At 54.2% G+C, this 25543-nt stretch overlaps 1 protein-coding gene across 3 annotated transcripts in view; it reads right to left on the minus strand.

The window, feature by feature from the left end:
* The window catches only part of TBX4 (T-box transcription factor 4), a 32910-nt gene extending 11437 nt beyond the window's left edge, over positions 1 to 21473 (minus strand). Inside the window, exons 1-5 of one of the 3 annotated variants that reach the window (XM_055400100.2) lie at positions 20861 to 21473; positions 15976 to 16188; positions 15126 to 15220; positions 6515 to 6634; positions 4879 to 5026 (exon numbers count right to left, since the gene is read on the minus strand). In XM_055400100.2, the coding sequence (XP_055256075.1) occupies positions 4879 to 5026; positions 6515 to 6634; positions 15126 to 15220; positions 15976 to 16185 (573 nt within the window). In that variant the 5' untranslated portion in view covers positions 16186 to 16188; positions 20861 to 21473. Of the gene's footprint in view, positions 1 to 4878; positions 5027 to 6514; positions 6635 to 15125; positions 15221 to 15975; positions 16189 to 20009; positions 20182 to 20860 lie in introns of those variants that run through there. The other 2 variants (XM_088828640.1, XM_055400092.2) reach the window with 2 other exon arrangements.
* Between the last annotated feature and the right edge of the window lie 4070 nt (positions 21474 to 25543).

Raw genomic sequence — 25543 nt, forward strand, 5'->3', positions numbered from 1 at the left:
CTGAAAAAGAAGAGCAATGGGGGAGGACCGAGTCTGCCAGACACTAAAACCTATTATGATGTCTCAACGGCTAAAGCACTGGAGTAGGAACAGACCCAGATTCAGGAGGGGGTTTACTGTACAGAACCAGAGAGTGTCCTAAACCAGAGAGGGGAGAGGGCTAGTCAGTTATTGGTGTTGGACCAATGGATAGCTCTCTAGAAAAAAAAAAAAGTTGGATTCACACTTCGTATCGAATGCCAGAATAAATTGAAAAAGGGCCAATGGTTTAAATGTAATAATAAATCCATAAAATACCATAAGAAAACACAAGAAAAATCTCTTATAAGTAAGGAATGGATAGGGGCTTTCAATTACTCAAAATCCAGAACCCATAGAGAAAAGACTGACACAGTCAATCAAAAACGTCTGTGTAGGATTACCACTATAGGCAAGACCAAAAGACAAGTGACAAACTGGGAAAACATATATGCAACTCAACATCACAGATGGAAGCTAAATCTTTCTAGCTTATAAAAGCTTCTAGAATGGATAGGTGATTTTTTTCTAAAAAGTAACCTAAGAATGAGAAAAGGATAAGGACAGTAATTCACAGAAGAGGGGAGAGAGATATACATAAAGATGCTGATGCTTACTCAGAATAAAGGAAACTGAAGCTACAGCTGATATCTGTATTTCAGCCATGAGACTGGAAAAGATCCAAAACTCTTCTCTCCCACCGTGTTCGTGAGGCCACAGCGATGGTGGGAAGACACATCACTGCGACGCCAATGCAAAACACGATGACAAACTGCAAATCCATATATCCCTCAAACAGGCACTTTATCACAAAGGATACTCGGCAGAGGTATAAAGTGACATACGAACAAGCTTAATTGAAAGAGCAAAGATAGGAAAACATCTAATTCCTTCAATAAGGACTGGCTACATGATTAACGGAACAATCATTGGATGAAATTCTACGCAGCTGTGTAAAAGGAATGCGGCAGCTCTATATGAAAGAAATGATCTCTGAGACACTGAGTTTACAAAGCAAGGTGCAAAGTGTTTACAACATGGTACCTTCTGTGTCAAAAAGAAGGGATCTGAGACTCTGTATTGTGCCTGCATATGCAAAAAGAAACACAGAAAAGAAATTAGTAACACTGGTTCCTTGTGGCCAGAGCTGGAAGAAACTAGGTGGTTGGGGAACCAGTGGAGGGAGATGTCTCACTGCAGACCTTTTTCATTTGTTCACTGATGGATTTTTCAATCATATGAATGTATTTCCTATTTAAAAACAGATTTGACAAACAAGTATAAAATTATAACTGTGGCAAGTACTCAAACGGAAAAGTGTGTGGTGCTCTGAGAGCATATAATGGGGACCCCGAACTGTCTCCCTGAAGCCGTGGTATTTGAGCTTGCATCCCAAGGCTCAGAAGTAACTGACTAGGCTAAGAGGCTCGTGACTGGCGGAGGAAGCACACTGAGGGGACGGTGCCTGTGCCATTCTGTGGCCCGGGGAGCCCACATCCGCAGTCCAGGGCTAACTCAGCCTCTGCAAGGCTCGGACTGACTATGTGAGCAATCACAGGCTAACCTTTCTCCTCAGCAACGTGGGAGTCCAAAGGCATAGGAGTTGGTGAAGATGGCCATCTCCCTACATACACACACACACACACACACCATGCAGCCATCCCCTCCCTGCCTCCAGATTAGGAGAAAAGCAAGACCTAAGTGCCAACCATCTCCACGTCCCACTGCGGGACACAGGTCCCAGCCTAGCAAGGCTCTCCTCAACTGCCCGGAGCAGCTTCCCTTCCCATCCTGTGGTCACCTGGCACAGAACCCTGCTGGGGACAGGGGGCAGTGAGCAGGAGGGGAGGTTGGCAGGTGTCCTTTTAGCCAGCAGAGCCACAGCTGTAAAGCTGACCTGGAGCAGCCTGGTCCCAGGCCCCTGACCCTTTCCGCCACTGCTGCCTGCTTACGCCCAGAACCTAAAGGTCACACCCTGACTCTACCCCTCAAGAACAGAGGGTTTTCCTGGACTCACAGAAAAAACCCACAGGAGTTTTCTAATCAGAAGCCAATCCTATCTTTTCTGAACACGTGGCCTGAGGGGCTCCTGGACCCTGGACACTTCTCCTGGGTGGCTGGGTGGCACATGGAAGACAGCTGCGGATGTCTCTGAGATCCTGAGTGGGAAGTCCACCATCCACCTGGCTGGAGAAAGTTCCCTGAGGGTTGGAAGCTTTTAGGAAAAATTGCAAAGTGTGGAGGTGAGCTGTGAGGGAGGACTTGTCAAGGGCAGGTTCACAGTACAAGATGGCTTTTCCCCAGGTTCCTGCACCGAGAAGCCAAGAAGGGTGACTTGGAGAGCTCACTTCTCCAGCTGGCACAGACCACGGGGCAGAAAGCCAAGGCCCAAATGGGCCACTTTGCCTTGATATGTCTAGGAAGTTAGCTCATCCTGTGCAGCCCTTCCCTGCAGGGCCAGAGGCTGCGCCCTCTCCAGTGATGCTCCAGATTGCTGAAGATCTGACAGCTGGAGCCCTGGGTACCAAAAGACGGGGGGAGAAGCCAAAGGCTTCAGGCCTAGGCATCAGAAGGCAGGGGTCCATCTGTGCTCTGTTACTCCCAGCTCTGAGACAAGCGCCTTGTCTCCGTGAGCCCCGCCACCCCCACAGAGGGTGCAGAAACCAACAGACTGTACATGTTGGGAAAATGTGAGGATGGGGAGAAGGAAGATACTCTACACCCCAACCCTCCGGGGAGGAAGCTGACTTAGTACAGGGAATAGCCCCCAAGCCGAGGAGAGGAGGGTGCCAGGCTGGTGTGGCGAGTGTAGCCAGGGGCACCCCCAACATCACAAGCCCAACAAGCCAGCCCCACTGGCTGCTCAAGACCACTGCAAACTCTTTCGGGACCCCAGAAGTGAAGTGAAGTCACTCAGTCGTGTCCGACTCTTTGCGACCCCATGGACTGTAGCCTACCAGGCTCCTACCTCCATGGGATTCTCCAGGCAAGAGTACTGGGGTGGGTTGCCATTTCCTTTTCCAGCTGATCTTCCCAACTCAGGGGAGCCACCAAAGCAGCAAGCCAGGGTGAGGAACCTACTGCTGGGCAACGACAGCCAGGCCACACCGTCCTGCTTCCAAAAAGCTCCGCTCTTCCACCACCTGACTCCCTCTCCTGGCCCTCTCTGCAGGGGTCTGGGGAGGTGGAAGGGTCCTCAGAGACGTTCCTGCAGCTGGAAACCATGAGAGCAACCTGTGCGTCTAAAATTCTCGCCAGAGCTTTGATCCCTGGGTATTTCTGGTCACTCACCCAAGGATCCAGCTCCCGCCCAGCTCTGTCCACCCCAGTGGTCGGTCCCTGGTGTGTGTGTGTGTGTGTGTGTGTGTTGCTGCCCCTGTGGAAGGCGTGTGTGTGTGTGTTGTTGCCCCTGTGGAAGGCTGCAGGGGCACATGTCCCCGGGGCCCACCTGAGTGTCTCTGTCACACACCCAACAGCATCTGCCTGCCCTGCATGGGAAAACCCCATGCTGCTTGCAAAACAGACAAGTCAGGGGTTGATCATTAACTAAGCATTCTCCTAATTGTTGGTTTATCAATCATCGAGGACTTGGAATAGAACTGAACAGACGCTAAGAAAATTAGAACCAAGAGCTGCTTGCCAGTTACACACCCATCAACCAGAAAGGATGCATCGCTGGCATTCTCCATAAGGAGCTATGATTCACAGAGTGCTGATTTGCACACAGCTCCCCAGAAACAGAACTGAGGCGTAAAAGAGGCACATGCCTGCACGCCCCCCACCCCGGCTTCCCCCACCACCCCCCAAACAGATGTTATGAGCATGCAGCCAGGGCAACCGCATCCAGGAGCCGATGGCACCCACTCCATCAACACCCCACCCTGTGTCTCCAGGGTAACCATGTGTAACCTAGAGGGGCGAGGCTTGCTCCCTGGCAGATGATACTGGGTCCCCAGGCTTCTGTTTGCCACACGTATGAGCTAAAAATTTCCACATAAAGAGCTTTTTGTGGGCCTGCCAGGGCCAGACTGGGGAAAGAATGAGCTTCAACAGCCTGGACGGGGCGTCAGCAGCAGCATCCCTGGGGTTTCAGAGTCGCTCTTGTGAGAGCCAGGCCCCGGGCAAGGCCAGGAAGGGGCTGACACAGGAGCCAGTACGAGGCCTGCCTTTCCAAGGCAGGCGGCTGCTGGGCCAGGCGGACACCAGGGATGAGGCTTCTGAACTCATCCGTGACTCTTTCTCAAGACCATCTCCTGGTCTTAGGCCCCAGCAAGGCCAGATTTGGGGAAACCAAAGCCGAGATTTGTGAGATGTGGGTCCATCCATGTCGTCGCTGTCATCAAGTGTTACTCGCTCACTCGAGTGTCGACTCTTTGTGACCCCATGGGCTGTAGCCCCAGGCTCCTCTGTCCGTGGGATTCTCCAGGCAAGAATACTGGAGTGGGTGGCCATCCCCTTCTCTAGGGGATCTTCCCGACCCAGGGATCAAACCCACGTCTCCCACACTGCAGGCAGATTCATTACAACGGTAAAGGGAAACCATCACAGTGGACATTCGTTTAGAGCCTCTTAGGTGCCACATGCCTCATGTATAATCTCATTTAATTTTCACCTGGTCATCCCCATGTTCTGGACAAGGAAACTAAGGTGCAAAAAGGCTAAGAAACTTGCCCCAAGTTACCCAACCAGTAAGTGCCAGGGGAAGGATGCTTACTGTGGAACTCAGACCCTGTGCTCTGGCCCATAAACCCGCCTGGGACTGGGTCCCGAGAATGGATTCTCCAGATGAGCACCTCTGACAGCCCCACCTCTGACCCTGCCCCAGCACCCACACTTGAGGCCAGGCAGACCCCTGCTTACATGGCCGAAGGGGTCCAGGTGGTTGTTCGTCAGCTTCAGCTTCTGGAAGGAGACCAGCTGCCGCATCCAGTGGGCCCCCGTGGCAGGAGAATCTGGGTGCACGTACAGCCGTCCAGGCATGGCCGGCTCAGCCTTCCCTGCCACCATCCTGCCAACAGAACGTGGAGAAGCCGTGGCCAGTGATTGCCCTGCGGTCTCGGGGAGCCCAGATTTCCTGTCTTCCACCCCACAAGAGCAAATCCCCAGAGGCCAGAGAACCACATCACTGCTGGTGCCTACCACACCATCCATTTAGGGCTTTGGGGTAAAAGCGGGGGCAGAGGAGAGGTGCTGGGGAGGGACAGCTGTCCTGAACCTCCTGTATCTCACTGCAGTAAAGAGAGAAAGGGAAATTGTACAGAAATCTGATGGTTTATTTGAAGGAGTGGGGCTAATCACAAGTGTGTCGTGGGGAGACTTAGGCACGTCTGTGTCTGGGTTGTATTTATACTTTTTACATGTTAGAAATAACATTATTTGGAGGTAGCTTCTCAGACGACAGAGACGATTTTCAAACTGCTTGCCCCCAAAACAATGGTGAGAAGTGAACTGGTAGCTGTCCGCTCAGGGAGAAATCTGCCCTGAGTGCTAAACCAGCCCAGAGAGAGAACAGAACTGAGCTCCTGGCAGGACCCGGCCACCGAACCTGGCCTCCTGGGCTCAGGTTCTGCAACCTTATTACCCCACACAGCCGAGCTCACATGCTGGGCTGCGGATTCATTCATCCTTCCCTCTCTCTCCTCGGGAGCTGTCCTAGGCTCTGGGGGGCAGACAGGGAACATGAACGGGACGGGCCAGGAAAAACTGCCTTCATTTACTGGGTCCCAGTGTGGTTTCGGCCTTTAACCTGCCTGCTCTCCCTGGATGGTGGACATGAAGCTTAAGAGGGAGGGTTCTGGGGCGGGTGGGGGTCAGAGGAACTGGGAGATTGGGGGTGACACCTAAACCCTACTGATGCTATATGTAAAACAGAGAATGAATGAGAACACACTGTATAGCCCAGGGAACCCTACTGTACTCTGGGGACCTGCATGGGAAGGAAGTCCAAAGGGAGGGGATAGACGTGTATGTCTGACTGGCTCATTGTCCTCTACAGTGGAAACTAACACGACAGCATAAAGCAGATACACTCCAATAAAAATCACTTTAAAAAAAAAGAAGGAACAAGTGGATGGAGAGACAGCAGAGAGATTCACAGCCCAGGATCTAAGTATGGACTGTCAAGGCCCCCAAGGAAAATGACTCCTACCTTCTGCTGTACCCCCACCTCCAGCGCAGCCCTGTCAGAGCCTAAATCTTCCCAGCGCTGGGGCTCACGTGTCACCCCACAGCCCAGTCACCCACCCTTGGGTGTCCACAGCCGTGGGGAGAGCGCAGACCCTTGCGATCCATCAGACACCCAAACACTGTGGCTCGTTTTCACTCCAGCCCCTGCCCCATCTGCAGTAGGTATGCAGACAACCCTGTGGCCTCAGCAAGCCCGGTGCCCAAGCCTGCGGATCTGGCCAGTCACTGGGACTAACTGGTGAGTCCCCAGACCACATGGCAGGAGTGTGTGAGTGGGAAGGCGGGTGACGTGAGGGTCCCAGGTTCTTACCATTTGTTGTCACAGAACTTGTAGCGGTGGTCATCCGCCGGGACGATGTCGATCAGCAGGATGTACTTGGTCTTGGGGTTCATGCCCGTGACTTTTACCTTGTAGCTGGGGAACATCCTCCTGGGGGAAGCCGAGGGGTGAGGCAGGGGCAGGGGCAGAACACCGGGAGGGACAGCACAGAGCAGGCAAGGGGATCGGAGGCCTTAGGAGGCGCTGCCCGTTAGCAAGAGATCTTGGCACCAGTCAGAGCTTTGTGACCTTGTGTAAATCGCTTCCCTCTCTGGCCAGCCCCTCCCACCTCCCCTACAAGGAAAGCGCTGCACAAGCCACTCCCCTGAGCCCCTGCAGGTGTCAATGGCGCGGAGCAGCTTAAGCACAGAGACCCTGCTCAGGACTTCAGCACCAACCAGGCTGCCTTCATCTCCCTCCTGTCTGCCATCCACACACAGTGGAAGTTCCAGGGGGTCATTCCAGGGACCAGAGCAGAAGACCTGGGAATCCCTGGCAGCTTCCTCTACAGTCCATGAGATGCCACCTCTGGGTCATGTCTCTATGGAAACAAACCCCCAGCCTCAAAACAACTTGCCGGAGAGTGCTGCGGGGACTCTGGATGCCTGCTGTGCGTGGAGAAGAGGTGTTTATCCCTATGAGTGCCTTGTCTGGGCCTGTGCACACTAACTAACTGGGTCTCAGGGAAGGTCAGTCCAGGAACCTTGAGGAGAAGAGCACGGATTTCTAGAACCACCCTGCCGTGGTCCACAGCCTGGCTCCACCACTGACAAACCACGATGCCTTGGGCAACTGGCTTGGATGTTTTTACAGTTTGGTTTCCCTATCTCTAAAGTGGTGAAAGAAAGTGAAAGCGTTCACCGCTCAGTTGTGGCTGACTCTTCGTGACCCCATGGCTTAGAGCCCATCAGGCTCCTTCATCCATGGAGTTCTCCAGGCAAGAATACTGGAGTGGGTTGCCATTTCCTTCTCCACTCCAAAGTGGGGACGTTATCAATACACCCATCTCATAGGTTGCTGGGTGGATTGAACGAGTCCACTTTTGGCTCTTACCACTGACCCTGACTGCTCTCCTTCCTCTGCAGATCAGTGGTATGACCGACTTCCATGAAAACAGACTCATCAAAAAGAAAGTCTTCCAGTTCCTGCAGCCCATGCTGAAACTGTCCAGGACCCCGAGGCTCAGGGGACATTTTGGAGAGGGACACTACCTCGGACTGCTCAGCACATCCACACCTACAACAACATGTACACACACCTGCAGGCTATCCCCCCAGTCACCAGGTCCTCACCCTGGACTTCCTCAGAGGGGAACTTCCTCACGGTCCTCATCAGACCCTCGCACCGCTTCCTAGCTGACCTTTTACAAAGATGTCCCCGAAAGAGGCAGGATTCAAATCCAGCTGGACAAACCGAGGCAACTGGGACCCAGATCCCCAGAGCCGGTAGAGTGCCCACGCGGTCGACTCTGCGAAAGCCAACTGGGGACCTCTGACTCTCACAAAGCCAAGAGACAGCACAGGGACCCTCGAGAGAGGCTGTCCTAAGCGCCTCACGAACAGATGACCAGAGTCTCCCACTGCGTCAGCATGGAACCAGCTTACCTCGACAGGGCAGGGCTTCCAGAAGGGATCAAGCCCCCCACCCCCCAAGCCCGCAGACCCTATGGCAAGCCCAGGACCCTGAGGCGGAGGGTGCCCTGGCCTCTGCACCCTCCCTGGCTGAAGGACGGGCCCTTGAGCGCCTTGCCAGGGGCCAGGGGTGCGGGAGCCGCGTGACCCTGTGTGTGCCCGAGCGCATGTGCTTGCGGACTCGGCGGAGTGCGCATGCGTGCATGTGTGCGTGCCTGGAGGGAGGAGGGAAGTTCTCGCTGCAAGTCTAGGGACTTATAAACCGTGTGGAAGAATTTGTCTCAGATGTCAACTGAAAGCATTTTCGAATGTCCACCCCACCCCCTCTCCAGGAATGGGCGGAGCGAGAGGACCCAACCCTGCCTCCTGCTTACCAGCCCCTTGCCCAACCCTGGGGGCGCAGCTGGAGCCTGCACCCCGCTCCTTCCTGGCCCTGTCTCGCCCGGGGTGGGCCTGAGACTGAAGGGGAGGGAGGGAGGCGGCACTTGCCTCAGCTTCCCCTCCTCCCTGGGGCAAGGCCAAGAATCCCCGCCCCTGCAGGCTACCATTTTGCAACAGCTACAGAAACAGCGACAGAATGACTTGGGGCTCTCCTGGCATCAGGGCCCTGTACTTGGCCTGTTTCTCCTGCAATCACGCCAGGTGGCAACAGCAGAGGACAGACTTGGCTTCCCCCCACACCCCCACCCCCCAGCCGGTGACCATGAAGAGGGCAGATAAGACCGCGCTGCCACTGCCACAGTCTTTATACTCTAGGTTGGTGGCAGGGGGGTTCAGTTCAGTTCAGTTCAGTTCAGTCGCTCAGTCGTGTCCGACTCTCCGCGACCCCATGAATCACAGCACGCCAGGCCTCCCTGTCCATCACCAACTCCCGGAGTTCGCAGGGGGGTACTAGATCCTATTTTTCCCCTTCTGCTCCCTCGCACACTTTTAAAAAAGATTTTCTTGATGTCTTTATTGAGTTTGTTACAATATTGTTTCTGTTTTATGTTGTGGCTTTTTGGCCCCAAGGCATGTGGGATACCAGCTTCCTGACCAGGGATCAAACCCATACCCTCCCCATCGGAAGGCGAAGTCTTCACCGCTGGACTGCCAGGGAAGTGCCTCCCTACTGCAGTTCATCTCAGCAGCTCAGGAGGCCAGGCTGACATGACTGGTACTTTTTAGGAGACAGGCGAGGAGCCTGTGCTCAGCCGCTCAAGGCCTGGGGCCGCTGCCCTGTGATTTGGCCTCTCCTAGAAGCTGGATGTGGACCAGGTTCCCAGCTGATAAGAGCCTTCAGGGGGTTCTGAGGGAGTTGGGGCTGGGCAGGAAGGTGTCTCCTAGCCTCTGCCTCCCTTTCCCCTCTTCCGAGGGCAGCAGCTCTCAGAAGTCAGAAGGGAGGATGAGGTAGGTGGTCTCAGGGCGGATTCAAAGGTCCTCTGCTCCAGGATGAGCAGGCCCAGACTCAGTGAGCACCCCTGCCTTCGTGGAAACAGGTATTTTCATCTCTCTGAGGGTCCGGTGTGGTGGCTGTTTCTGGATGACGGAGGACGCAGGCACTGGGGACCCTGGGCCCCCTCATCTCCCCACCTAAGGGGCTCCAGAGGATAAAGGGTCTGCTGTGCACGAAAGGCACACCACCCCACCAGCCTTCTGCCCCAGCTGATGGCATCTGCCCCTCGGTTCCAGAGGGGCTGAGCTTGGAGCCCAGAGGCCTGGCATGGGAGTGTGCGCCAGGAGGGCAGGACTCAGGCCACAGGGGCCGGGCAGGCCTGGGAGCCGAGGCCCTGGGCTCGCCCTGCACTCTACAGGTCCTCTCTGTTGCAACAGATGAAACCACAGATGAAACCGTCTGAACTGCTTCTGTGATTTAGGATGGAAAAAAGATACCCGAAAACCAACCCCTCTGGGGGGAAGTGAACCCCTCAGAGGGACAAGGAGGGGAGACATGACTCTGCGCAGCCCGTGTGGCGCTCAGCCCTGGCACCTGGCTGGCAGGGAAGCCCTGTCTCACCTGTGCCCAGGACCCAGACGCAGGCTCCGCAAGCCTTCTGTCCTTCCCGCTCCCTGCACGCCTCCGCACCGCACCCCTTGCACGTGAGCCGCGTTCCTCCTCTCCAAGGCCGGGCGCCCTCTCCCGGCTCTCGGTCCGCGCCCCCTCGGGGCACTCTGGGGGACCTCGCGGAAACCGCTCCGCCAGGGGATAAACAAGCCGCCTGTCCTGCCAGGCTGGGAGGAGATGAAAGCCTGGGGGTTTCTCCTCTGATCATAAAACAGGCTCTGGAAGGGTGCGGGCCTGGAGCCTTATCTACCATACTCGGAAATGGTTTTAGAATGAACTGCTAAAACAAGCTTCCTTGGACGTTTCTTGGTGTTGGCGGCTTTCGGGGCGCGGGGCAAGGGTCTGGGGCATTTGGATTTTGGCAACGAACCAGTAAATACAAACGATGCTGAGAGAGGGGCCAGCAAGCTTCATCTGGGCTCAGAGAGCTGTGGGGTGCACGGGCCTGGGCCCAAAGGGGTGGCCAAATTCAAGGTGCTGACCTGTTCCCTCCCCACCAATCCTGCAAGGAGCTGGGATAGCAGGGAAAAGAGGACCTGAGGGATTGGATAGATTCTCTCCAATCGGCAGGGACCCCAAACTCCAAGTCCACTGCAGTCCCAGCTTCCTGGGGCTCAGGAATCCCAGGAGCAGCTACCTGTGCTTCCCTGAAAATGCAGGTGCAAAATCAAATCCAAGGGGTGAGAAGCCTGGAGAGGGCTTTTGAGGTGGGGAGAAGTGGTGACTGGGAGGGCAGATGAGGGATGCTGGGGGTCAGTAATGTTCTGCTTCTTTATCCAGGTGGTGGTAACACCAGTGTGTTCAGTTTGTAGAAGTCCATAGGGCTGTACAATTAAGACTTGTTCACTTTTCTGCAGGAATGTTCCACTTCAATAAAATTGACATTAAAAATTATATATGTGTGTATATATCATAAAGATGTGTACACACACAGAGAGAGGCCAGAGTTTGAAAGGAAAGGGCTTTAGGAAAAAGGTAGGGGTCCACAGAAAACCCCATCCATTTTCTATCCCTAGTGTCAGAGGGTCTTAAAGAAGAGTTCTGGGTGTGTTAGGAACAGGCTGGGGCCCAGCAAGGAAGGCTGAGTTTGGGGGCGGGAAGTAGGGGGTGCCATTTAATACTGAGACCAAAGCTTTTGTAGCCAAATGATTTCTGAGAGCAATGGACAGAGCAATGTAATTTATTTCCACTTTACACACACACACACGCATTCACACACTCACACACACATGCACAGTTTTCTACTTCACTCAAAGCATTTTTCAGAAATATTTTCCCTTAGATGGGGGCAGGAAAGAGGGTGTGTGGAATGGATACTGTTTTGGAAAACCAGTTGGTTCTCTTGAGTTTTTTGTTTTTTTTTTTTGAAGACACTTCCTTCTGATAGACTTTTGCTTTCAGAAAATACTTTAGAAAGAGATCAAAGCACTCTCTCCCCAACCCACTTTCCCAGTGTCTTCAACCCTTACTTCTCTTATCACCCACGCCACTGGGCTCTGACGCTCTGTATACAGAGCGAGGGCAATTGGCTTTGAAGCCCCGGATTAAGCCGGGCCAAATCCTTGCCTCAGAATAACAAACAATACAGGTTCAACAGGAGTTCTCATCAGTAGTTCATTTTTCAAACACAAATTCACTGTCACTAACACAAGCAACATTGAACTCAACAGGCTATGAAGGCTGATAGTGGAGATTTATCTGGTGGCAGAACCATGACCTAGGAGTAGAGCGGTCAGACGGTTAGGAAATTTTCATATTGGGGAGGTTTTTATTTAAATTTTGTGGAGCTCACTTTTATCTGTGTTTGGGAGAAAAGGCAGTTTCTCACATGGATCAAGCCTGGCAGAGATGTGAGGTAGCAGAGACGGCTCTGCTCTCTGCAGTGAAGGGCATAAACTCTCTGGGTACAGCCTTCTGAGAGGCTTAGAGAACACTCTAGCCCTATTTGACACTCAACATCAGGGCTTCCTGAGCATTCAGAAATCTGCTGTCTTGAACTGTGGCTGGCATGTTATTCACCCTCTCGCGTTGCTGAAGAACTTAAAGTCACTGTCCGATGAAAGAGACCCTGTTTCCCTTTGGCTGTCAGCTCTTTGAGGGTTTAAGGCATAACTAAGGACTCACACTGGCTTGAGAACATTTGGGCTCCTTTTCCCCAGCCCGCCTCCTTCAACCAGAGAGCAGTCGTGCCCCTAACCAGCCAGGGTCTCTAGGGTAGCACAAGAACTCCACCTTGAGCAAGGCCCCTATAAACAAGCAATCAAGGGGATTTCTCAAAGCTGGGGCTTCGTTCGGGGGGTTGGGCATCACTCCTTGGCATGTGTGGAACCTGGGTAACTGCCTGACTCTGCTTCTATGGGCAAGAGCCAAACGCCTCCCCTTCTCAGGGGTCGGGTTTACGTTCTCTTGGTTCTCCTCCAGCTCAGGCAGTCTAGGACTCTATGACGCAAGGTTCAGGAGCAACATTGAGGCTGTTTGCTGAGAAACAGAAGTGTCCCAGGAAGGCCGATGGTACAGAGCACAAAGAAGAAACCAGGGAGAGGCGCTGGACAGGACGCGGAGGAGCCATGAGTCTGAGCAAAGCAAGCGGCCTTCCAAGGCTGCCATGGGCGGGAGGTGGTGGGGGGGAGGCAGACACAGGGCTCAGAGCGGTGAAAGTGGTCTCTGGAGTCAGTGGGCAGCCAGCTGTGAGAACCGTGCTGGCAGGGGATGAGGCTAGTGACTTTCCTAAGCGCTAGGCTGGTGCAAGGAAAACTTTCTGCCAGAGAAATGAAAGACTGCAATGGATCCTTAATTGGCCAACATCATCACGGCCATTTAAAAATTATCATCATCATTCCCTGAAGTCCATCTCTAAGCCTCCATTAGGATCAGGAACAAATATCTGCCTGAAGCCAGTCACCTCTGGAAATGTGGGGTGTGTGTGTGTGTGTGTGTGTAGGGAGAGGGAGGGAGGAGGCCCCTTGCAGGTGCAGGAAACCCCACTGAGAAGAATCACAAATGCCTTTTGTTTCAAAAGGCAGGGGCCAGGCATGCCCAAAGAACATGCTGGCCATTCATTATCAAGAGACAAGGTTGTTTCTGCAGCCTAAAAATGGAAGTTCTGGATCTTTCTCTTCTTTCCTTCCCTACATCCCAGCAGTAACAAGAAATAACCACCTCCCCATTCACACCTATAATCCACTTAGTAATTTACCAAGCACTGCTCACAATATCCCTGGTTTGAATCTCAGAGTAACTGAAAAAGAAAGAATGGCAGGTAGGTCTACAGTTGCCATCCTGTTTGAACAAATACCTCTGAGCCACAGGAAATTTGGGGACTACCCCAAGTGCACACAGCTAGGAAAAGGCAGGGCTTGTGACACCTGGCGCCCACTGTCTTGAATGAGAGCTCCAAGAGGCACCCCCTTCACCACATCCCCCAATATATTTTCCCTCCCCATTCCCAAGTGCAGCAAACTCAAGCCCTGACATCTTGTTCCTTCCCCTGACAGAAGCCCTGGATGTCCATGCCACCTCCCTGACTTAGGCAAGAGGGCAGGTAAGTGCCCAGACCCCCATCCCCAACAAAACAAAAGAAAATTTGCAGGGCCTGTCAGTGGGCAGACTGGAAGGACTCAGCACCCCTACTCTGTGTACAGCAAACCACCAACTCTTTATGTCCTTTGACGCATCATTTCCTAAGCGGTTCGGCGCAAGCTCTCTAAAAAGGAGAAGAAAAACGCCGAGTAAATGCCAGACATTTCTCTGATTGTGATGAACGGTATTCGCTTGCATTTACTGTGTGCTTATGTGCCAGGAGCTGTGCTAGGGCTTTACAGGCAACTGTACAAAGACCTGTTATTATACAGATGGAGGTGAGGAGAGAGCAGAGGCCCTAAAATACCTGGCCGGAGGGTTGCACAGATGGAAGGAGGTGAGCGGAACCGGAAGCCCCGAGTCGGACTCCCCATTCCTGGCGCCTGATGCTTCACCATCTTATTCCTCAGAAAACTCAGCGAGGGGCCCACGGCCAGACAAAGGGACATTTTCATACCTGAACTGTACCCCGGGGACCAAAATCGAGTGTGAGCTGGTGGAGGAGGCAGAGTAGAGGGGAGGGACTCCTGAACCTGAACTTCCTCGCCGTTCGGTCTGCAGCAAGCCCCCTTCACCTGGTAACCGCCCTCCTCGCGGCTGCAGCCGCACCCGGGCCGCGCCACCCCAGCGAACGTCTCCGTCCTGCCCGGGTCCGCGGCTTCCTCCTCTCTCCCTCTCCTCCCGGGTCTCCCCCAGACACCAGCGCATTTTAAAGATGTTTCCACTTTATAAATCATCCCTCTCTGGCAGCCACCCGAGGACTGCTCCCCGAACAACACACACACACACACACACACACACACACACAGGGCCGAATGGTGCCTTCTCCGCGGCGGAAGGGGACCGGCAGCGGCGGAGCGGCACCCGAGATCAGAGCCCTGGGGTTCAGGCTCCCCACCCCACAGAATTTAAGGAAATACGAAACATGGTCCAGTCCCCTTCCTCCATCCGTGGAGGGGCATCTCCGAGTCCTCAGTCAAGGCAGCCCTGAGCAACCGGGCAGGTCCCCAAAAGGAGGCGGACAAAGCTGCACCCCCACCCCCACGTCCCCACGCCCCAAAAGTTCTGGAGCTGGGACCTCCGGCGGCGCGACCCGAATTTGCATTTCATTTGCATAACACTGCCCCGCCCCTGCCTCCGGTTCCCGCCGCTCCCCGGCGGTGCAGCTCCCTACCGGCTGCCCGCGGCCAGTTCGGAAGCTCCGGCAGACCAGGAGCTAAGGCCTCAATGGCGGAGGAGGCTGGGTTGTTGTCCCCTGGGCTGAAGATCGAGGGGGCTGCTAAGAGAGCCCCTGGGCATCCCCACTGCCCCCGTCTGTCACCCACCCCGAAGGAAAACCAGCGCTGACCTGCCGGCCTTGGTGATGATCATCTCTGTGCCCGCCTCGTGGAACTTCTTCCAGAGCTCCTTCTCATGCAGGCCCACCTTGATGTTCTCGATGGTCTAGGGAGGGCAGGGAGGGACTCGTGTTGGCCTGGCCCAGGGCTACAGGCGCAGCCTCAGAAAGGGGGACACAGGCCCAAGGGGCCAAGCAGGACACTGCCAGCCCCGCTAGGAGTCCAGACTCCTGGAGTTCTAGCAGATTTCGTTTCACAAAATGTTTCTGTACCATTGGTGATTTTTTTAAAATGTAAATGTAATCAGTGAATCTCCCTTTTTCGGAGCTGCACCTACAGAGCGGCCCACAGAGGACACGCAAACCGACCTTGCCTGGGTCTACGACACACTCCTACACAAACATAAACACGGCCACAGACACACCGACCCGGGAGGGGCACCCCCGCCCCCGACCGACAGCACGCACCCGCAGACGCGGCCTGCAGACCCGCACAGGCAGAGGGCGTGAACAGGGTCATGGTGACGTCCGTCCCCTCGGCCCCCCGGAGCTGGACGGATTCCCGCAGCCACGGACCAGGGACCACTCTCCCCGCCTGGTCCCAGGGCTTTCGCCTCTCGTCCTCTCGCGGTCGAGGCGCGGGACCCTTTTCCCGGGCTCGCTGCGCCGCGGGGTCCCTCCTGTCACCTGTCCCAGAGCAGCCTCGAGGGAGCAAAGTGAAGGAGGGACGAAAGGCAGAGAAGGCGCCCTGCCCGGGGGAGCGCGGCAGTCCTGCCCGCACTGGGGCGGGTTGGACAGACGCTGGCGGCCCTGCAGACAGATCGACGCCCGACTTCCACGAGACGGCCGGCCGGGCCCTTACCTGCTCGGCGGCGGCGGCGGTGGCAACGGCGACGTCGGCGCCGGGGCCCGGGGGGCTGGCGAGCGCGGCTCCGCTGAGGCCTGGTGCGGCCAACGCGGGCTCCGGGGCGTTGGCAGCGTTGGCGGCGCTGGCGGCGCTGGCCTCGCCGAGTGCGGCTCCCGGGGCCCGGAAGGCCTCCTCGCTCTCCGACAGGCCCTTATCCTGCAGCATCTCCTGTGGGCACAGCACACACGAGTCACATGCCCTGGTCCACACTCGCCTGGGACCCCGCAGCCCTCTGGAGCCTGGCCGTAGAGGGGCTTCGGCCCCGGCGCACGTGGACCCCGCCCCCTCCTGAGCTGGAGGAGGGAGAATACGCGAGGGCAGGACCCTTTCCTCCTCCCTCCGGGTCTGGACCTGTGAGGGTTTGTGCGCGGTTCACGGTCCTGCCTGCCCCTGGGTGTGGGGCTGTGGGAAGAGTAGGTCTGGGGGAAGGACCGCCCTCTCGGCATGGCCCCAGCTGCACCCCGAGTCCCTCCTTCTGCTGGGCTCCAGTGGAGCCTGAAGCCTGGTTCTTTTTCGGCTGATCCTTCATCACTGGGGTCCAGGCTCCCTCTTGGCCCAGGGCAGCCGGGGCCCTTTCTGAGCCGTAGGAGAGTCAGGCCAGGAGGGTAGGGCCCAGGTTCCAGGGCTCCACACCAGCAGAGAGGGCCTCCTGGTTGAATGGCCTCTCAGGCCCTGGCTCATTCCCCTTCCCTAACCCACTCCCTCAGACAGCAGCCAGGTATATGATTGCTGAACCAAAGGGTTTCCCTCCTGCACGGTCCCACTCCCCTTGCCACCTGTGCGGCACCCACGCATGCACACACATACTCACACCCAGACACAGCTGGCAAGTCATCCAAGGAGCCACATTTTCCTAGGCCCTGAACTCAGCCAGGGGCACTCCAGCCTTGACCTCACATGCACACTGGCTGGCTCAGTCACTCACATTTTTAGTTACAAAGGGCTCAGCTTTGGGGAAAGGACCCAGACCCTTACCAGCTAAGGACCAGGCCAGCTGGGTGGGCCCAGTTCACCAGCACAGCCTAGTCCTGCCCCTTCCCCAGGCGTCTAGGACTATTCACCCTCTTGCTCATGTCCTTGCTCCCTTCTGGAAGCTGGTCCCAGGATGTCAGGACGAGAGCCCAGCCTGCAAGGACCTGCCTGTCCTGCCTCCATCGTGGGCGCACCCCTGCATTATCTCTGCTTTTCCTTTCCACCTCCTAGCTCTTCTCCCTTCATCTGGATCTGGGCAAGCTCTAGGGAGGGTTTCTAAATGTCCATCTGCCTCTTTTGTGACCAAATGTTCCCCCTTTCTCCTCCTACCTTCTTTCTGTCCTCCCCCGGATCTCTCTGGGCATTCCACGGCCCAGGCCTCTCATCCACTGGCCTCCCCATCCCAGGCCCAGACATCGGCTCCCAGGGCCTCACAAAGTAAACAAGCCAAGTGCAACCGAGGAGATAAAAAGGGGCCAGGGCCAGTTAGGGCTGGGAAAAGCCCATAAAGATAAGGCTGACAGCCCTGCCGGCCCTTGAGGTCCTTGAGCCACAGGCACGGAGGAGGCAGGCTCGCGGGGCATAGCCAACGCCAGGACGGTCCTTGGGCCACTGGCGGGTTGCGGGACTGAGCCTGGAAACCCAGGAGACCCCACGCAAGCGGACACCGCACCACCACAACGAGGGTGGTTATGGGCTCTGGCCCAAGGCGTTGGTTCCGATTATATCTGGGGTCAGCCTGGATGGGCCCCCGGGGTCGGCTGGTCCAGGTGTGGCGGCCCGCGGGGCCGGGAGGGGCCGCCTGGTGCGACGCTCTCCTGGCCGCTAGGTCCCCTGCGGGGCACTTGTCACGCGACGCCCCGCGACTTGCGCCGCGCTCTCTCGCTCCGGCCCCGTGCAGAGCACATCCGCGGCCCGCGGTCACTTAGCTCCAGTCCCGACGAGGGACGAGTGCTGCGCGGGGCTCTCCTTCCCCAACTCGAGGTTCGCCTCTTCCTTGTCTCTCAGCCACGCAGCCACATCCCGACATCCCGACGATTCGCCTTCCCTGGAGCTCCCCGCTCGTTTCCTTGTCTTCCCGCCCGGCACGAGCAGACCCGAGGTCCGGTCCGCTCGGACCCCGAGCCCCGGAGCGCTGGGACGCCGGTACCAGCAGGTCCGGCACCAGCCGAGGGCCGCGGCCGGCGCTCGCCCTGCTCCTAGAGCCCTCGGCGGGCGCGACCAGTCGGCTCCGCGCCCTGTACGCTCGGGTCCGTCACTTTCAGCTGTCTCGTTTTCTAAGAAGGATAGCATTTTTCTTTCCATTTCTAGATTACTGGTGATACTTTTCTTGTGCCGGGGGAACTGTTAATAGTTTATACTATTTTAAGCATTTTAATTATCTTTATTATCAGAGTAGTATTCTGGCCAGTTCAATAACATTAAAACTATCCTATCACACACAAGTTATTACTGCTTTTTATTTTTAATACTGTATTGTTAAAGTACTGATTTTATGTTAATTCGTCATTATCAAATAAGTTGTTATGGCTTTCCTGTCACATCATTCTAGGGCCTCCTGGCATGTTAGTAATTCTATTAATATTCTACTAATACCTAAGCAATCATTAAATACAGTCTTCCAATAGGTCATGTTAATCTATCATTATTTTCACTCTGTATCCCTAAAATATTTCCGTGGCTGGTTCCTCAGTCTCTATTCTTGGTCACAGTTTCGATAATTTATTTACCATAACATGATATTATTCTCTCAATATTCACATTAATTTTCTTCACATCCGTATAATACTTTTTGTTATTTTACCATTATTTGTTTTGTTAGGATTGTTCATAATACTCCAGGTATTCTTCATCACATTGTTACAATATCTCGTTAGTTTGTCATTATTTGTAATGTTATGGATCTTAATTCGCTAGTTATTTTTCATCACATCATTACTTCTTGTTACTCTGTCATAATTTGTCATATTGCTGTAGCTCTTAATACTCTGATTATTTTTCATCACATTGGTACACTACTTCTTATTACTCTATCATTATTTATAATGTTGTTGGGACTATTAAAACCTTGGTCATAAATTGTCATATTACCCCAGCAATTCTTGTAGCTGTCTTTATTTATAGTACTATTGCTCTTAAGATTTTGGTTAACATTTATTTTAATAATTCACTATAGCATCAATAATAAATTATAGTATTCTGTCAATACTAATAGTAGTATTCCTTTATTAGTATTTTCATTGTTCACCTTTTTCCTACGGTTTTATCATTTTGACACTATTGCTCTTTCTTATTCTATTGCTATTGAATTTAATACTATTGATTTTAACATTCTTCTCGCATTGTTCCATCACTTTGTCTATGATTCCTTCAAATTTGGGGTTACAGTTTTCACTTCGTTTTGAGAATGACTATTATTTTATTGTTGTTTTAAAGTCCCAAGTACTCTATCACTTATGCCGTTTAGCCCTGCTTTTGGGGTAATGGCTTATATTTTGGTAATTCTTGATCATGGATCATTATTTATATATGATGCTCCTTGCTTTAATTTAGAGGACCCTGTTGCATCAAAGGCTCTGAAGTCCAGTGTTCTTATCACACACATTTCCACATCGATATTCGCCAAGTACCGGGCCCTCATCCTTGGCCTTTCTTCTTTTGCCAACACCAATTTCAAGACCACCACTCTGCTTGTCTCATCCTAACCTTGTTCCTTTGGCGCTGGCGCTGTCCTCCCTAAGCTCTTGGGTCCTTAGACCCAATTCGCCCGGTTGCTCGGAGGAGAGGAGGTCTTGAGCCACGACCTCAGGGAGTCGGGCGGAGGCAGCAGCCGGATCGGAAAACACTTCGCGCCGCCCTCTTGTAGCCTTGACCGCCCCCGAGGTTCTTACCCCGGTCCCGTTACTCGCCCCCTTTCCAGCTCATCCTCCTCCACCTTGCAGCCGCATCCTGGTTTCGGGGTGGCCCCTGTCCCGTACACCCTGCTCACCCCCACCCACTCCGGGACCCTCACTCACCCTAACTGCTCTGCCGCAAGCGCTGGTGCCCGCGGCTCGAGGTCCACTGCAAGCCCGGGTCCGAGGAGCCCGAGTCAGCCGGGACACCGACTCGGGGCCGCCGGGTCAGGGTCCCGCTGCCCGCCGCGCCCTCGGGGCCGGACGCATCCCGGTTCTGGAGCCGGCCCTTGATCTCCGAGGCTGCACTTCGGGGCCTCAGCTCCCTCCCCTCCTCCCTTCCTCCGGGGCCGCCCCCCTCCCCGCGCTGACGTCGCCGCTGTCAATCAGTCCGCGCCCGCCGCCCCCCGGGGAGGGGGCTAGGGGTCTCCGGGCTCCGCGGCCCCGGGACCCCGAGCTCCGAGCGGGCTGCCGGCTCCCCCAGCGTGCGGCCCGCTGCCCTCTCCGCGGCCCTCGGGCCCAGCCGGCCGGCCCGGGCGGGGTTGGGAGTCCCGCATGGTTTAGATTAGAGGGGGCAGGAAGAGAGGGCGAGCGGCCCGGCCGCGCCGCGCGGCTCCCACCCGAGGCTCGACAACCGGGACTGCCGGCCGGCCCGGAGCGGCAGCACGGCCCGCATCCTGGGACGCCGCACCCTGGGGTCGGCGGGGCCGGGGCCCGCTTCCAGACGGCCGCCCTGCGCGGAGCCGCGGGCCGCAGGGCCCGTCCGCCCGCACGCGCCGCGGGCCGAACCCGCTCCCGGGGCCGTGCCCGCCGCGCACCCGCGCCCCGGCGGCCCGCACGGTGGCTCCCGACCATGCCCGCCACACATTCTCACACCTCCGCGCGCCGGCCCGCGCTCGCGCCTGCGGTCGGGCCCCGGGCCTTGTCGCGACGGCCGGGCCCGGGCCTCGTCTGGGACCGACCCTGCTGCTCACCGGCCCGCGCTCGTCCAGGCCCACCGGGCAGCGGGCGCTGCAGTCGGCCGCGGGGGTCACGGGTAAGGGCAGGCCCTGCGCCCAGGCGGGGAGGAGGCCCCGTGGCCCGGGCCTGCAGCGGCGGCGGCGGCGGCGGCGGCGAGGAGGTGCGGCGCCGGCCTGAATCGGAGCCCAGGCCCAGGCTCCGAGGTGCCAGCGCTTGGCAGAGCCTCTTGGGGAAACTGCGGCCGAGGGCCAGGACTCTGCCAGCAGCTCCCCGAGATCCCGGAGGGCTGAAGAGGAAGCCCAGTGCCTGCTCCAGTCTAAGAAGCCCAGATGGCTTCGCACCGAGCCAGCCGGCCTCTGGGTCTCGAAAGTGAGTGCCCCTCAGCCGCCTAGACCTCCCTGCCCGGCCTCTGTCTCACTTATCTCCATGTCTCCATGTCTGTCTGTGCCTCCCCGCAGGCCCCTGCAGCTGCACAGGCAGGCCGTCCCATGTGGACCTCAGCCCATGCCCAGCCTGCCCACTCATGTGCAAAGGCCCCGGAGTCCTTGGTCAATAGAATTCCTAGATAAGCTTCTCAGTTCTCAGCATGGGCTGCATCCGCAGTGGTGTTCCAACCTCTCCAGTCAGCCTCTGTTCCTTTCCAGATTCTGACCTCAAAAGCAGATTCATGGGAACAGGACAGGGAAAATCCTTTACTGGATGGCTCCGTCCCTTTTATAATGCTAGGCGATGCAGAGCGGGGCATCAAGGCTTTCCCCAACCCCCTGCACACAAAGCAGGAAGAACACCAACTCAAGAAAAGCCAGCTACCCTTGTCAGGAGCCTGTAAGGCTGCTCCATCGTGGGCCCACTGCCCAAGAATCCCCGTCTCCCCCCATCAGTACCAGAGCCTGCTGCCCCATCTTCCCTTCATGACTCCTCTCATGGAGCAGGCCCTGGTCATGGAGTCCCAAACCAGGAAGGGAAAGTAAGGTCTGAGAGAGGTGAAGAAGCTTAATCCTCCGCTAATTGTGCCTCCTCCTGGAGTAGAGACAGGGAAGGCCCTGGGGTTTCAGGAGATGCCTGGGGAGTCATGTTTCTTGTGTTAGGGAGAACTGAATGACATTCCTCAGCTTCTGCACCCAAGCCCCCTCCCATGCCCTCTCCAACAGCCTGGAGGGAAATCCCTGGCAGGTAAATAGCATTTGGACTAACCAAGCAACTACTGTGTGGCATGGTGAACAGGGAGGGCAGTCAATCACCATACCCTGGGAAGACCAGAGTTAGGCCAGGCCCTGGAAAGAGTTTCCTGACAGTCATGGAGGAAGTTAATAATGAGACCATCTAATGTAGCTCTTTAGAGAAGCTATAGAGTGGAAACTTCCGAGCAGTTCAAGGCTTTCTGGAGACTCATGAGAAATAACTTAAATCAAAATTGACCAGTTCATGACGATGTGGAGAGATGTGATATGGAAGAGACAGGCTAGGTTTTGGTGACTAAAAGGAAGGGGCAAAACAGCCAGCACTGAGGAAGAAAAAGGGAGAGGTTATATGCACAAATTCCCCATTACTAGAGTGGAATATATTATTTTGTGGATTCTAAGAAACACATTTTTTTTTCACATTTTGACATCTCTTAAATTAGGATGCATCTTAACATCAATGGTGTGTCATAGTTTAAGTAGCAGTTTTATTTTTCTTATGGTACATAGAGTAATAGAATAGTTTACAATTGATGAAGTATAGTATTTGCTGATAAATAGCCTGTGGAGAAAAGAAAAAGACCAATTTCTCCGTGCCCCGCCCCCCCCCAGGACAGATGCGAGGAGTTCAAAGTACAAACACTCTCCTCAACTAGCTGAGCTAAGCCGATCATAACCAAGTGTCTATATAACACCACCTTGGTTTACTCAGGGGAAGAGTCTCAGGTTTGGTGTCAGACTGTCCAAGGTTTTGAAATCTGGCTCTGAGTCCTGGCTCACTATTTAGCAGCTGTGTGACCTTGAACAAGTCCCTTGACACCTACATAAAAAGGGGATAATCACACCAACTGGCGCAGTGGTAAAGAATCTACCTGCCATTGCAAGAGACAGGAGACCCAGGTTCGATCCCTGGGTTGGAAGGATCCCCTGGAGTAGAAAATGGCAACCCACTCCAGTATTCTTGCCAGGAAAATGCCCTGGACAGAGGATCCTGTAGGCTATAGTCCATGGGGCCGCAAACAGTGGACATAGCTGAGCGACGGAGCATGCACGTGCACACCAGCATACCAGCGGATTGTGAGATTTGGGTCAGTCAGCACATATAGAAGGCACTGGCAAGCCACTCCAGTACTCTTGCCTAGAAAATCCCATGGATGGAGGAGCCTGGTAGGCTGCAGTCCGTGGGGTCGCTATGGGTTGGACACGACTGAGCGACTTCACTTTCACTTTTCACTTTCACATATTGGAGAAGGAAATGGCAACCCACTCCAGTGTTCTTGCCTGGAGAATCCCAGGGACGGGGGAGCCAGGTGGGCTTCCATCTATGGGGTCACACAGAGTCGGACACGACTGAAGTGACTTAGAAGCAGCAGCAGCAGCACATATAAATGCCTGGCGTGTCGGAAGTAGATAATAAAGGTTAGTTCCCAAGTATTTTTAAAATGTATTTTACCCACCTCTTTCTCAAAAAGGCTTGAGGTGATTTATAACCAAAATAAGCTAATAATAATACAAGTAGAAAGGCAAAGTAGGGTCGAGGAAAAAGGAGAAAGAATATATGCCATCACTAAGTGTTAAAGAAGTTGCTATAATTAAGAGAAAATTCTGGCTTACTACCAACAGGGCAAAATGGTAGTTCTCCATTTCAGAAATGTGGAAACACTATTTCCTTGGTGAAGAATGGGGGGAAAACTTTACCTTGGCCCTAAACATTAAAGTATTAATAGCTTCTCATATAAATGTTTATTCTTATATCTGAACACTGTCTTATCATTTACAAAATGGTTCCATAGCTACTTTCTCATTTGATGCTGTATTAACTCTATTTTTAATCTCCATTGTATGGATTCATCCGCCCAAAGAAATATTTATCAAGTACCTACTATGTGCCAGACACATAAACAAGAGGAAAGGCCAAGTAAGCATTCTATTAGTTAGCCAGCTGCTTAGCTAACCAGTTACTAACTGCAAATTCACAAACAAACAACCTAAAAACGTACTAATTCATCATCTATATAAGTCCCAAAGGGAGCAGGGGCTACAGGATAATCTGGAGAATCCTGGTCAGTACTATAAGGTGCTTGTTCAGAGCCTAGGGTGGGTTTGGTTGAAGATGATTACTTGAGATGGCACCATACGGTAGTGAAAAGCAATTACAAATTTTTAGAAAATCCTAGGTTTTGGAGCATTTAATAAATACCAACATCAAGCCCCACCCCAGACCAACTGAGTCAGAATCTCTGAGAATAGAGCCAAGGTTGAGAACCACTGCTCTGTGCCAATCATGGAAATCCTATTTCCTGCTCTCCTTGTCTCTTTCATAGCTGGGAGTGGTCATGTGACCCAATGTTGGCCAATGAGGCCCAAGGGAAAGACTGGAGGGGAGATAGGGTGTGGGGAATTTTTTGCTTTGTTGATAAAAAAAGGAAGACAGTCTTCTTTTCGCCTGTGAATGAGATCCTTGGAGTTCTCATGCTCTAGAGACCTTGAGGCAAAAAGGATGAAGACCAATGTGCTAAGGATATCAGAGCAAAAAGAAAGCGCCTGGGTTCCTGATGCCATCACAGAGCAGGTAAACCTGCTCTTGCAATGTGAGAAAAAATAAACCCTATTTCTTTACATCATTGTTAGTTTGACTCTCTATTACTTACAGTCTTACTCCTGAGATATATGCAAAGGTCCCAGCTCAGTGCCGAGTGAGACCTTGGTGTTCCATAATGAAAGGTACACATTTTAGTGTCTTTATGTGTTCTTGTGGATGTGCACATGCCTTCTCATTCCAATCCAGGAAACAAAATCCCTCCACACTTCCTCCCAGCCACGTTAGTCTGTGTGTGCTACGATCTAAGACCTGGGATCCTTAGTAAGAGAAAAAAGAATGGGTGAGGCAGCAGGGAATTTACCTGTCCCCTGTGGCTTTCTTGTTACCCAGTAGCCCCAACTCTTGGTTCCAGATTCCCCAGCCAACATCCCACTGGGATTATCAAACTCAGGACAACTGGTGGGGCAGGAGCTTGGGCTCACTCGGGAAATTGGAGGATGGAACAAGGAGACTGGGTAGTGCATGGCAGCTGCTGCTGCAGGTGCTTCCCCTCTTACCACAGGCATAGGTCTGCACACCTGACCTCTCACCCTGGCCTCCCAGGCCTTCTCCCACAAAAAGAATTAGGAAACTTCCAGTTAGAAGGAACTGGGGACTGGACTGGCTGGATCCTGGACCTGGGTGAGATAGGCTGCTCTGAGCCGCCTCAGGACTGAGGACAGAGGCAATGGTTCACCAATAACACAGGCAGGTCCCTCCTAAATCGCTCACTGGAGAAACTACAGAGATAAAGACCGAATCTTCAGATCTGGGTTTTGCAACCTAGATCTCCTGTTCCAGAGTCCTTAACAGTAGATGGATTCACTGCAGAAAATCAGCGAATTTCTTCCCCCTTACACTACATGCTCCTGAACTGCCACTTCTTTCCATTTCCCCTGATAAGACTTCCCTGAAACACAAATTTATTTTACAAT

The sequence above is a fragment of the Moschus berezovskii genome, chromosome 20 (assembly GCF_049115385.1).
Source record: "Moschus berezovskii isolate FMDL1 chromosome 20, NW_MosBer_1.0, whole genome shotgun sequence".
NCBI classification, from domain to species: domain Eukaryota; kingdom Metazoa; phylum Chordata; class Mammalia; order Artiodactyla; family Moschidae; genus Moschus; species Moschus berezovskii.